The following is a 12,249-nucleotide window of genomic DNA, read 5'->3' on the forward strand; positions in this document are numbered from 1 at the left end:
TGCTTCCTCTGCTCACCGTCTCCCTGCCCCCAGCCCGTACCCCAGAGATGTTTCCTGAAGGAGCCGAGAAGATGAGGCAGCTGGCACCCCAAGTGGGCCTGAACCCCAGCGAGGGCACCCTGCTGGCCAAGTCGGGTGAGCGCTGCCCCCACCCTGCTCGGGGCTGCCAGGCCCTGGCCCACCCCACTGATTCCAGATGCAGGCAGAAGGACCAGGCACCCCGGTCTGTCTGGGCCTGGGGGGAGGAATGGCTCGCAGGCTGGTGCCCCTCGGGGGGAGGTCACAGGCAGGGAGGCTCGGCTCTTCAGGGGAAGTGAGGGCGGCGCCCTAGGGGACAGGGGGGCACTGGATGGCTCCTCAGGCCCCACTCTTTCCCACAGACCAGTGTGCTGGTGCCTTCTTCTAGGTGAGTCCTGGGGACTGGTCTGGGCACCCCTCCCCAGAACGCGCGATTCCTAGTGCCCTGCAGACTCACAGCAGGGTGGGGGGCGCTGCTGGCCAGAAGGCTACATGGTGGGGGTCCCCCGTCTTGGGGACGAGGGTAGAAATAGTACCATAGAACTCAGGCGGGGCAGAGTGGGGGCCCAGGGCTGGGAGACAGGGTGTCGCCTCACACCGGCGCCTGTTTGCAGTGAGGGGTCCAGCCCAGGAATGCTGCCCTGGTGCCGTGCTGCCCTCGGGCCGTGTGCCAGCCCTCCCCCGACGGCGCCTCTCCATCACCTTCTGCCCCCCCCCCTGTCAAAACCATCTCCAACAGCGATTCTGGCCTCTACTCCTCTGTGGGGCCGGGGTGGGGAGAATAGGGGGAGGGGCAAGCGCCGCCCCTAAGGCCTGGGACTTGCCCAAAGAGGGACAGCGCGGGTCCGGACTCTGACCCACAGGGTGGACCCCCACCCGGGGGCTGCGCCAGGCAGGATCCCTTGCTGGCTGCGGCCCTGCTCTGCCAGCTTGGGAGGGGCTCACGCTAGGCTCCACGAGGGACAAGAGCTTTGCAGGGGCTTTCCGGGGATCCACCCCATGGACACCCGCCGCCAGGACTGGGGGTGCCTTCCTCACTCCGCACCCCAGACCTGCGCACAGCCGCTTGGAGAACGGGGTGCCCACCCTGCAGGACTCCGCGCCAAGCGCGCACCTGGCTCCGCAGATGCAGCGGCCGCTCGGCCCTTGGGCTCCTCCCAAACCACGGCCTGGCGTGGGTATCTGGGCCGCTTCCGTCCCCCACTTCCCCCCTGACCACCCCCATCGCACAGTGCCGGCTGTTGGAACTCTGAGCCAGGCCCTCCCGGCCCGGCGTTGGGAAGGGGGCAGGGTGCAGGACTGTCCCGCCACGGCGTTTGCGCAGGTCAGTGCCGCTGTTCTTTAAAGACACGTCCTGAAGAATCTGGGGGTAAAATGGCATAACAGCTTGTGAAAATTAACAAATGAATCCTCGACTAAAATTTGGAGTCAGGAGGGCCTGTGGGGGTTCTCCAAGCCTACCACTCGTTGCCAATTTCCCCAACGGGAGGAGACAGCCGCCTCCCCAAAGGTGAGGTTTTCCAGGTTACTACCCCAGGGGGAGGAAGGCAGATTTCCTCCTGCGGGGGAACAGCCCAGCCAATGAGAGACGGCCACAAACCAGCCAATGAGAAGCCACGACACCGTCCCTCCCCCTTTCCTCTATAAAAGGAGGTTCCCCTGCTCTGTGCGCCGAACTTGCCTGTGCTTCTGCGGTGTCCTGAGTTTCTCAAGTTGCAATTCTTTGTTGTTTCTAAATAAATCTACTTCTGCTGCTAAAATAACTGTTGTTTTTTTTTTGGGGGGGTAGGACCACAATCTGTAATGTAAATAGTTCAGAAAAAAATAATACCGGATGCACATATATTCAAATGCCGATCATTGTTCCGTCGGGCTGATAGCTCCTCGTTTGTTTCTTTCTCGGACACCAGTCTGGACTTGAAGTCCTGGGGGGAGGGGGAGGAGTGTAGGGAAGCCCAGACGGCTGGCCCCTCCCACACCTGTGACCTGCGAGCTCACCCGCCCACTCTTCCTCCGATGCCTGGACCAGGTGCCTCTGCTCACCTCAACCAGCGTCTGCTAAGAGATGCTGTCTGAGCCCAGGTGATAAACCAGTTGATCGATCCATGGATTGACCTGTTGATTGTCATTGGTTTTCCATATGGACCTAGAGCAGAAGAGGCGGAAGGAGCCAAGTGGCAACAGCAGGGATTTAAGGCTGCAAGGTGGGGAGGCTTGTGCTCCTGGAGACCCGCAGGGACATCTCGCCTCCAGGCTCTGGGCCCCCACGGGGCTCTGATCCCTCTGCTTCACCCGCTAACTGTTCCCTCTCCAGTTCCCTGGGAAGGATCCAGAGCGGAGTGATGCAGGGTGCCCTCCATGGGCTCATGGACACTTGGGAGGGAGGCTCCCTTACGAGGTGGGGCAGCCCCACAGGGCCCCTCTGGGTCCAGGAGGGGCTACACCTTTGCCACCTGCAGATCAGCCCAGGGCTGGCCGTGTCCTACTACTGTGCTCAGGCCTCACAGAGGGAGCCTCACCCCGAAGCCACAGGACACAAGATCTGTCGGCTCACTCTGCTCACGGCCTCATGCCCCGCCCCCCTATGGTCCCTTCTCACTGAGAGTGAAGGGCAAAGTCCTTCGGTGGCCGACACGACCTTCCCTGATCGGCCCTCCTCTGACCCCACCGCCTACCCTCCTTCCCTAGCCCTGGTGACCTCCTTGTGTCCCCGGAACATGCCAACCCCAGGCCTGCCTCAGGGCCTTTGCTCAGGCCTGGAATACTCTTCTTCAGTCCTCTGCTCGGCTGGCTCGCTCCGCCCCGACATCGTTTGCTCAGATGCCACGCTGCGTGGCCTTTCCTCAGACCTCTGGGATCCCAAGCCCTGGCCGCCCTCCCACCTCTCTAGCTGCTCCTCCTCTGTGCCCTTTGCTCCTCCCTGCTGCTCAGGGGCAGTGCTGCGTGCCCTGGGGCCAGAGGCTGGGCCTCCCCGACACAGAGGGCTCAGGCTGGCCGCAGGCCTTCTGAGACCCAAACCCTCCGCTCTGCATTGCAGGCCCCACCTACCTCGTGCTGGGAGAAGCCTGCACCCAGGCCCACATCAGATAAGACTGCTCCTTACGGGGGAGCTGAGGTGCTGAAGACTGGCTTTGCTACATCTTCTAGATGCTTGTGTACTTTTTTTAAAATTTAGATTTTGCAGTTTTCTTATCGTGGTTGGAACTTTCGTTGTTTCGGGTCTTGTATCAGTTTTCCCATGGCTGCCGTAACAAATTATTACAAACTTGGTGGCTTAAAACATACACTTACCCTCTTACAGTTCGGGAGGTCAGAAGTCCAAAATCAGTTTCCCTGGGCTGAAACCCAGGTGTTGGTGGCTTGAGCTCCCGCCGAGGGCTTTCAGGGATCCCTCCTTGCCTAGTCTACCTCCTGGTGGCTGCCGAGGTCCCTGCTTGTAGCTCACTCCAGCCTCCGCCCCACGGCCACAGCGTCTCCTCCTCCTCTTTGCGACATTTTCTTCCGTCTCTCTTGCGACGGCGTGCAGGGCCCGTTTGGATAACCCATGAACATCTCCCCATCTCAAGATCTGTCACTTAACCTCACCTGCAGAAACCCCCTTTCCATGCAGGCTAACATCACAGGATATTGGGACCCAAAACCCTGAGGGGTCGTGGTTCAGCCCGCCGCTTTCCCGGGCCCCAAGCACTGTGCCTGGAGGCTGTAATGTTTAAGACGGTCCTGGGGGCTGGTGACGCCACAGTCGCATCTCCTGACTGGCTCTTTCCTCTAGAACAGTCTTTTTATTTATTTGTTTATTTATTTAACTTATTGCAGTGACATTGATCAATCAAATTACATAGGTTTCAAGTGTACAGTTCAATAACACGTCATATGTATATTGCATTGTGTGTTCACCACCCAAAGTTAAATTTCCTTTTGTCACCATATATCTGATCCCCTTTACCCTTAGCTACCTCCCCGCCCCCTTCCCTCAGGTAACCCCTAATCCGCTCTCCGTGTCCATGAGTCTCTGCTTGTTGTCATGTTCACTTGTTGCTTTCCATTTTATATCCCGCGTATAGGTGAAATCGTATGGTTCTCAGCTTTTTCTGTCTGGCTCATTTCGTTTAGCGTGATACTCTCAAGACCCATCTATGGTGTTGCAAATGGCAGAACTTCATCCTTTCTTGTGGCTGAGTCATATCCCATCGTATGTATGTACCACAGCTTCTTTATCCAGTCATCTATCGAAGGACATTTTGGTTGCGTCCATGCCTTGGCTAGAGGGAGGCATCCTGGGACCAGCAAGGGCCCAAGCAGCAAGGGGCTGAGCACGGGGCAGGAACCTGCGCGTGAAGGAGGGAACCCGGGTCTCAGAGAGGATGGAGGGCGCGCAGGGGGCTCAGGGAGGATGAGGAGGCCTCTCTGATGGCACGAGGGCCGGAGCCCTGACCCCGCTGACCAACCCGCCGCGCGCGGGGAAGAGCACTGGACAAACCGCCCAGGAGCCACGCCCCAGCACTAAGCTCCGCCCACACCGGCGTGGGGTCCGCCGCGTGACCACACCTCGCCCTCGAGGCCCTGCCCGGGCCCTAAACACCGTACCAATAGCTCTGCCCCCAGCGACGCAGACCTCACCCCGGCGCCCTAAGCTCCACCCGTCCGGCTCCGCCAGCCCCGGCCCCGCCCCGGCCCCGCCCCGGCCCCGCCCCGGCCCCGCCCCGGCCCCGCCCGCCCGCCGGTTCAGGCCGTGTCCCGGGTTCCGGCTGCCGCCCGCCCGCGCAGGCGCCCTGGGCCCGCAGCCGCGGCCGCCCTGTCCTGGCCTTGTTCTTCGCGCAGGTGCTATGGTTCCAGTACAACCGCCGCCGCTCTCGCCACCGCTCTGCACGCTGCCGCCGCGCCCCGCGCCCCCGCGCTTTGTGTGCTACTGCGACGGGGAGGGAATTGGGGCCAGGGGCCAAGGCATCTTCAACCTCTAGTGAGTGGCGGGGTCCGCAGGACGCTGGGGGCGCAGGCAGCTTCGCGGGCGGTCCCGCCTGACAGCCCCTCCCCCACAGTGTGACGGACGCCGTGGAGCTTTGGAGCACCTGCTTCACGCCGGACAGCCTGGCGGCCCTCGTGGGTAACAGGGCTCCTGGGCGGGCCTGGGAAGTCCCCAGTATCCACCCAGTACTTGCAGTGCGGACCACCCATGGGGTCGAAGGGACCGTTCCGGGATTCCCCAGAAGGGTCTGGGCACCCTTCCCCGGGGGCTGTAGCTGTAGTCCTAACGTTGGCTTGGGTTACTTAGTGGCTCCCGGTCGGGCAGGTTTGGGTTGTTGCTAGTGACTCTAGCGTCTCAGACAGATGGTGAGCAGCCCCTGTGCCCTATAGAAAGCCCGTTTTGGCCTGAGTGCAACTGAGGACATCACTCCCCGGTTCAGGTGAGGTCTGAGCCAGGAGGAAGGATGGGCGGGGAGTGGGTAGGTCTGGCCACGGCACTCAGCACCCGTCCTTTCCCAGGTCAGCCTGCGAGCAGCAAGCTGTGACTTTCACCCTGCAGGAGGATGGAGCATCCCTAAGCCTTTCAGGGGGGCCCTCGGCACTAGGCTTTGATCTCTCCAAGGTGCCAGGCCCAGAGGCAGCTTCCAGGTTGCAGGCACTGACACTGGGCCTGGCAGAGCGCGTGTGCAGCTTGGAGCAGCGGCTGGCAGGTGGGACTGGGGGAGGGGGTGGGGGCACCTCACAGCCTCACTAGCGGCGTTCCGCCCGTGCTCCCATTCCTGCCTGCTTTCCCCAGCTGCGGAGGAGAGAGCCGTCAGCTCCAGGAAGAGCACTCGGCAGGTGGGGCCTCAGCAGTTCTTACCAGGTAAGGCCTGTGACCCATGACATGAGCTGGGACTGTGCTTGTTCCTCTATAACTCGGTTTTCCCAGAACAAGCCTCAAGCTCCAGAGAGGTTCCATCTATGTGGAGAGGGGGTTGCAGCCCTGGGATCCTACTGAATTCAGGTGCCCCCCATCTCGTTTCCCCCAGACCCAGATCCCCAGAGAGGCGGCCCTGGGCCTGGGGCCAGAAGGCGGTGTCCTGGAGAGTCCCTCATCAACCCTGGCTTCAAGAGGTGCCCACCCACTGCCCCTCCCTCCTGCACCCAGGGGCCCACCCTGGGCCTGCCCCCCCCACATTTCCATAATGTCACCCCCTCTTTTCTCCCAGTAAGAAACCAGCCAGTGGTGTAGATTTTGATGACCTCTGAGCGTGCAGCAAAAAGTGTGATCCTGCTGGGAATCTTCCTATGAGGGGAGGGGCGGCCCCCCAAAACCCACAACGTCCACCCGCCCATCCTGTCGCCCAGTGGAGCAAACGTGCTTCTCGAGGCCCTTCCTGTCAAATAAACAGCTTCCTCAGGTGGAGGTTATGGCCAGGCTCCTGCTCCGGGGGACTGACTGGGGGCAGGGTTCCGGGGTTCTCCCTCAGCCTGCAGTCCAGATGCGTCAGGCGCTTGCCCCCTGGTGCAAGAGGCAAGAGGGCCGGACTTGGTGGCCCAGGGCTCCCAAGGCTGGAACTCTGCTCTGTGGCCTGGGAACCCACACCGGCCTCCTCCAGACCTCACCCAGCAGGGCACGGCCTTGAGTAGGTCCTGTGGGAGATGGGGGTGGGGGGGACTTGCCACCTGGGGTGGGGCTGAGGAATGTGGGCCATCCCGCCCACTGGCCTGGAGCCCCGAGGTGCCCAGGCTGTGCCCTGCTCCCCACCTTCCTTGGCCATCCTGCTGCCCCACCCTGGCCTGACTGGTTTGGGTGCCCAATCCAGTCCCACCATCCCTGTCAAGTCAGGGGATGGGCCGCTCCCCGCCCACTGGGCTCTGTTTGTGTCATTCTGGGCTGTCATCTGGAACTGAGCATCCCACGGTGGGGGGTTGAATGTGGCGAAAATCGCGGGCCCTCTGGTCCCGCGAGTGTGCAGACACGCTCACCGGAGCACATGGCTTTATAGGGCTGCAGATGAGTGGGCGGGGCGGCGACGGAGGCGGGGCGCTAGCGGGGGCGCACGGCGGGCCGGTAGGCCGCCAGGATCTCGGCGCTGTGCGGACACGTGTACTTGAACTCCTTCTCCTGCAGCGCGCTGTCCAGGTAGCGGCGGACGCCGCGCAGCTGTGCTGGGATGGGCGCCTGGCGGAAGTGCGCGCACACCGTCTGCGGGCGAGGGGCGCGCGCGCGCGGTCAGGGCCTCCGCGGGGAAGCGCTCGCTCGCCCGCACCCTCCCGCGCCCGGCCCGCGCTCACGTCCACGATGTGCAGCTTGGGCAGCAGGCCGCAGTCGGCCAGCGTGAGCTGGTCACCATCCAGGAAGCGGCGGCGCGACTCGCGCAGCTGCGGCTCCCGGACTAGCTCGTGCTCCAGGGGCGCGCGCAGGTAGCTGTCCAGCCTGGCGAGGGCGCGTAGCAGCAGCTGGTACAGGGCTGGGGACCGAGGCGGAGGTGGGTGGGGGGATTCAGTAAGGCCTCGGCCTGGGACGCAACAGCCCCCACTGTCGCGAAGGCTCCCGCCCCTGCTCACCATCATCCTGCTCAGGCGCCGGGTTCTTGATGAACGCCGAGAACTTGTGAAAGACGTCGCTGCCCGCCATGGCGGACTCCTTGTAGCGCGGCGCCAGGCTGGGGAATCTGCGGGCGGAGAGGGGAGGGGCCGGGTCAGACGCGCCTGGCGGCCCGCGGGGCCTTTCCCGGGCTCTGTCCTGGCGGGTCCTCCCTGGGAGCCCCTCCTGCAGTCCCGGGGCCCCGGGCCCTCACTCAGGGGGTCCCAGTGTCTCCTCCAGAAACTCCTCTATCTGCAGCGTGTCTGTCTTGGCGTCGCCGTCATAGAGCAGGATGGGCAGCTGCGAGCCAGGGGCGAAGTCCTTCAGCACATCCGGGGACCTGTGGGCACGAGGGAGGGGAAGTGGCCGCCCGAAGGGACAGCGGCTCTGAGGGGTCCCTGTGGGGCGTTGGGGGCTCACCTGCGCGTGTCCACTGTGGTGAGCGTGAAGGGCACACCCTTGAGCAGCAGGATCATGAAGAGCCTCTGGCAAGACGGGCAGTGTCCCACGCTCTCGCAGTCCTCGCTGGCCTGGGCGTGGGGTCGTGGGGTGTCAGGGCAGCGAGCAGACCCAGGACCCGGCCGCCCAGTGCCAAGAGACCGGAGCAATGCCAGGGCTCCGGCTCGGCGAGTGGCCGGTGAGGGCCCTCGACTTGGTGCCTGGGAGGGGTGGAGGGGTGGAGGGGAGGGTGGAGGGGAGGGGTGGAGGGGCACAGAGCTGCGGGAAGCTGGGAGGCTGGGCGAGGGCACAGGGCTGGGACCCCAGCTCTGTGGCTTGGCCCCTTGACCCTTATTTCAGACCCTGGGCAGAGGCCAGGGCCCTGGGCTCCAGGCTCCGCAGGCTGGTCTTGAGGGCGGGGTGGGCAGAGAGAGCTGTTTTCTGAGTGATTCACACCGCCAGCTGGGCACCCAGGCTGGCAGCACACTAGCTGCCCCAAGCCCCCAGGGTGGGGAGGGGACCAAAGCCTCACAGACCTGGGCACTGATGGGATGGGCTGCCTGGCCCAGAGCCCCCACCCCACACTGTGCTGCATGGACCCCCAACCTCCACTTGGGTCCCTGCCACTGGCTGCCTGGTTGGTGCCTCCCCATGGAGGGGCTTTCTCTCCAGGAAGGCTGGGCTGGACCCAGGAGCCCGGGGGGTTGAGACAGGCCACCCCCACCCCCTTTAGGGGCGACTCACTGGCCCTTCTCCCCTCTCGGGCTTACCCTGCTTTACTCGGCTTCGGTAGGGCTGCCTGAGCCCACCCACCACAGGGGAAGCGGAGCAGGTGCTGCCACAGAGACCCGCCCCTCAGCCCGCCCAGAGAGTGGAGCCTGCAGAGCACCCCCACTCTGAGCCCTCCCCCAGCCCCCCACCTGCCGGCACCTTGACAAACAGCTGGAGCTTGGCAGTCTCCGCCATGGTCGGGAGCTGGGGTGCTGGAGCGGGGACCGGGAAGCTCTTTAAGGCTCCTGGGCTGTGCCCTCCCAGCCCAGGGCCCGCCCTGCAGAGTCACCTAAGCAGGCAGACGTGGCTGGCAGGGCTCAGTGTCCGAGCGAGGGTGTGACCGTGGGGGAGCTGCACGGAGAGGGCGGGCTGCTGGAGCCCGCCAAGCACTGGGGGACCGGAGCGCCCTAGGGGTGGCCCGGTGAGACGGAGGCGGAGGCCAGTGGACTGAGAGGCGGGGAGGGGGCTCCAGCATGGGAGGGGCAGTTCTGTGGCCGATCGCCCCCTCTGTGAACTCCACTGCCCTCCCCACGGTGAACACCCCGTTGTCTGTGGGGCCGCAGGAGAAATGAACAGCCTGGCCCAGCTTCAGTTTTCCCTGTCTGCCTACCAGGGCACGACAAGAGGGCTAAGCCCAGTTGGAAGGGACGCCCCCTCTCACCGCCTGCCAGCTCCACCAGGCAGGGGCCCCTCCCCAGGGCGGGGCCCACATTCCAGAGGGGGTGTCCAGAGGTGCCTGGGGCGACAGGCGGGCCACCCAGCGAACCCCACACCCCTCCCCCTCCCCGTCATGCTCGGGCTGGTTTCACTCCCTCTTAAACTTTAGAATGGAGCACCAGCAGGGGATTTGAAGCCCTAACCTCCTGACCCCCGGGATCCGCTGGCCCCACCCTCAGCTGGAAGGCGACGGAGGGCTGGGAGCCTGCGACCCCACGGGTGTGCCCTTACCAGCCCCTGTGTGGTGGCCCGCCACACCTTCCCCCGTCTGCTGGTAGGGGGCAGCCCCAGGGGACACCCAGAGGGAGGGGCCCACAGAGGCTTGGTGCCACCCAGTGGCCGAGAGCGAGATCTGCTCGGCACATTTGCCTCCTCGCCCAATGCCACCGTCCCCCACCAGGATCCCAGTCCACTGGCCCCTTCCCAGCTACAGGCCACCCCGCGAGCCTGAGGGCTGGCTGGACATCCTGTGGAGCTGGGCGCCCGGCTCACCTCTCGGGCCCGGGCCTCCCCTCCACCAGCTTCCATTCCACACCCCAGATTTCAGGGGCTTCTTGGCAACGTGGGGCGGGGTTCGCCCCTGCTGGTTTCTCGCTCCCCCTGCACACAAACCACCACCCTGGAGAAGGGCCTGGGGCCCCTCTGCACCTGCACGCTCACCGCATGTCCTGTGTGTGTTTCTGCGTGTATAAAAGAACCGTTACACATGTGTAAGAAAAACAGAAGTAGCCAAGTGAACAGGGGGTTCAGAGAAAAGGAAATCGGGCACAGCAGAACACACGCCAGGGGGTGCTCGCCTCACTCGGCGCAAGAGCTAAACCAGGAGTTCACGGCTGCGGCCGGCAGACACGCGGCGGTCACAGCCTGGGCCGAGGGGTGCGCAAACGCATTACGGGGGCCTGGGCGGCAGACTCCGGGACGGTTCTCCCGTCTGGGAATTAGCCCGCACACGTCCCTGGAAACACGCAAGGGGGGCAGCGCCCGGCTCTGCTGGCTGCGGGACCATCCTGGTGCATCTCGCTTGTCCCAGTGTTAGTGGTGATAGGAGCTGAACTGTGTCCCCCAAGTTCACCCATTGAAATCCTAGCCCCCAGCACCTCAGAATGTGACTGTATTTGGAGGTGGTCGTGACTATGTCCTCGTAAAAAGCGGAGACGGGGCAGACGCCCCCACGGGGAGAACACCCAGTGCCGATGGAGGCAGAGATCAGGGAGATGCTCCTCCAAGCGAAGAAGGCCGGAGGTGGCCAGGAAGCACCGTGGCTGGGGCTCCCTGCAGAGCGATGGCCCCTCAGCCGCAGAAGGAACCCCGCCGATTCCTCCGGCCGGGGCTTCCGGCCTGCAGACGGTGAGAGTAGACGCCGCTGAAGCTGCCCTGTCTGTGGTGACTCGTCACGGCCGACCTAGCGACGCAGTACAATCGGGAGACGGAAAAAGCCCAGCAGCTGGGAAAAAACTAGCAGCATGAGTGTGTCATTCCAAGTCCGCGCCGAGAGAAGGAAGAAGGGACCCCCGACAGGACCCCTCTGACTCGCGGACACCCGGCTCTGCCTTCTCTCCAAAGGTCCTGTGTGCGTTTTCCACAAAAAAATTGGTTTTAAAGAAGTGAGACCAGAAACTCATGGTCACCAACCTTGACTGGACCCATGACCTACCTGGGCCATGAGAGTGTCTCTAACCTTCCCGCCACATCCACCGAGCAGCCCTTGGGTCCCTGCGGGGACACCTGGGCCGAGGCCCCAAGGGCGAATGGCCCGGCCTCTTCCATGTGTTAGAAGCCGTCCTGAGCCCCCGTGGGCCCTCCCCAGCGCTACTTTAGCGGCTCTGTCGTGGAGGGAGACACAGACTTGACTGGGCATGGGAGGGGCGCTGGGGTAGCGTGGGGTCTTAGCAGACCCGAGTACAGGGACTTCTTGGCTCTGCCCCCTGAGGGCCCAGAAGGGGTGACGATGGCATCCAGCACACCCAGAGCTCCCTGGGGAAGCGGCTGCATCTAGATGTGGGGTGTGGGCGCGGAGCAGGCCTGGGGACTGTACCAGAAAGTGACAGAGTGCTCCAAAAACCAGGGCAAGGCAAAGGGACACAAGCCACTGTCAAGGGGCTGCCGCCGGCCAGATCTGGGGCTACTGGGACATAAAAAAGACGACAACTGTATATTCGCAAGTGGTTGAAATGATAACTATTTTGTATATTTGACCACAATATAAGTTTTAAAGATGACAGAAATGAACGGAATGGGTTTTTTTCACACCCACGAATCCATGAGGATTATTTCTAAGAGCAGGGAGCTTTCTGTGACAGAAAAATAACAGCTAATGAATGCAGGGAAAAAAATGAAACAAATACAGAATTGCCATTTTGCAGCCCCCACCCAGGTGAGAGCGTTGGGGGCACAAGCTGACCATGTGGCCCGCCGCCTCGCCTGGGGGGCGTGCTTTCTCTTCCCTCTAAGCGGCCTAAGGTGGGACATGGGCTGTGGCCAAGCTTGCGGGGCTGGGCCCTGGGTCCCATCTTTGTGGCCACCCCGTCTCCAGGCTCCTCGGGCTCACCAGGCTCCGTCACCATGGAATCCCCAGGAGCCTCCTTGCCACCTCCAACTTTTGCACACACTCCCACTTGGACTTGGAGCTCAGCCTGGAGATCACCACCTCCTGGAAGCCCTCCCACGGCCTAGTGGAGATGGAGACAGCCCAGCACAGCTGCATGGGCACCAGGCCCCTAGAGAGGGCGGCAGGGAGCACAGGCCAGCGAGGCTGACAGCAGTGGCCC

At 63.2% G+C, this 12,249-nt stretch overlaps 2 protein-coding genes and 1 long non-coding RNA gene across 8 annotated transcripts; 2 read left to right on the forward strand and 1 right to left on the reverse strand.

Annotated features, from left to right (window-relative positions):
- The first annotated feature begins 32 nt into the window (after positions 1 to 32).
- LOC120599822 (uncharacterized) lies at positions 33 to 690 on the forward strand. Its single transcript, XR_005651987.1, has 3 exons — positions 33 to 135; positions 381 to 406; positions 633 to 690. It is a non-coding gene; the product is annotated as an uncharacterized LOC120599822 (long non-coding RNA).
- Positions 691 to 4,810: 4,120 nt separating this feature from the next.
- PAXX (PAXX non-homologous end joining factor) lies at positions 4,811 to 6,391 on the forward strand. 5 transcript variants are annotated; one of them, XM_039858937.1, is made up of 7 exons: positions 4,811 to 4,978; positions 5,058 to 5,118; positions 5,374 to 5,423; positions 5,503 to 5,693; positions 5,780 to 5,848; positions 5,990 to 6,099; positions 6,195 to 6,391. In XM_039858937.1, the coding sequence occupies exons 1-7, from the start codon at positions 4,845 to 4,847 to the stop codon at positions 6,195 to 6,197; spliced, it is 618 nt and encodes a 205-aa protein (XP_039714871.1). In that variant the 5' UTR covers positions 4,811 to 4,844; the 3' UTR covers positions 6,198 to 6,391. The 5 variants fall into 5 exon arrangements, with proteins under 5 accessions (XP_039714871.1, XP_039714869.1, XP_039714870.1 ...); XM_039858935.1 differs by having other exon boundaries at positions 6,199 to 6,391; XM_039858936.1 differs by having other exon boundaries at positions 6,015 to 6,099.
- A 121-nt stretch (positions 6,392 to 6,512) lies between these two features.
- CLIC3 (chloride intracellular channel 3) lies at positions 6,513 to 9,513 on the reverse strand. 2 transcript variants are annotated; one of them, XM_039858933.1, is made up of 6 exons: positions 8,924 to 9,513; positions 7,976 to 8,214; positions 7,770 to 7,895; positions 7,537 to 7,643; positions 7,264 to 7,439; positions 6,513 to 7,174 (listed from the first exon to the last, which is right to left on the reverse strand). In XM_039858933.1, the coding sequence occupies exons 1-6, from the start codon at positions 8,957 to 8,959 to the stop codon at positions 7,016 to 7,018; spliced, it is 843 nt and encodes a 280-aa protein (XP_039714867.1). In that variant the 5' UTR covers positions 8,960 to 9,513; the 3' UTR covers positions 6,513 to 7,015. The 2 variants fall into 2 exon arrangements, with proteins under 2 accessions (XP_039714867.1, XP_039714868.1); XM_039858934.1 differs by having other exon boundaries at positions 7,976 to 8,085; positions 8,924 to 9,507.
- Positions 9,514 to 12,249: the final 2,736 nt, after the last annotated feature.

This window comes from Pteropus medius, unplaced genomic scaffold (genome assembly GCF_902729225.1).
Source record: "Pteropus medius unplaced genomic scaffold, Ma_sr-lr_union100, whole genome shotgun sequence".
Lineage (NCBI taxonomy): Eukaryota > Metazoa > Chordata > Mammalia > Chiroptera > Pteropodidae > Pteropus > Pteropus medius.

Coding starts and splice junctions, on each gene's coding strand:
- PAXX (XM_039858935.1), top strand. CDS start 4,845: ATGGTTCCAGTACAACCGCCGCCGCTCTCGCCACCGCTCTGCACGCTG. Junction 5,119..5,373: donor CGGACAGCCTGGCGGCCCTC/GTGGGTAACAGG, acceptor TGTGCCCTATAG/AAAGCCCGTTTTGGCCTGAG. Junction 5,424..5,502: donor GACATCACTCCCCGGTTCAG/GTGAGGTCTGAG, acceptor GTCCTTTCCCAG/GTCAGCCTGCGAGCAGCAAG.
- CLIC3 (XM_039858933.1), bottom strand. CDS start 8,959: ATGGCGGAGACTGCCAAGCTCCAGCTGTTTGTCAAG. Junction 7,644..7,769: donor GAGACACTGGGACCCCCTGA/GTGAGGGCCCGG, acceptor CTCCGCCCGCAG/ATTCCCCAGCCTGGCGCCGC. Junction 7,175..7,263: donor CCAAGCTGCACATCGTGGAC/GTGAGCGCGGGC, acceptor CCTCGCCCGCAG/ACGGTGTGCGCGCACTTCCG.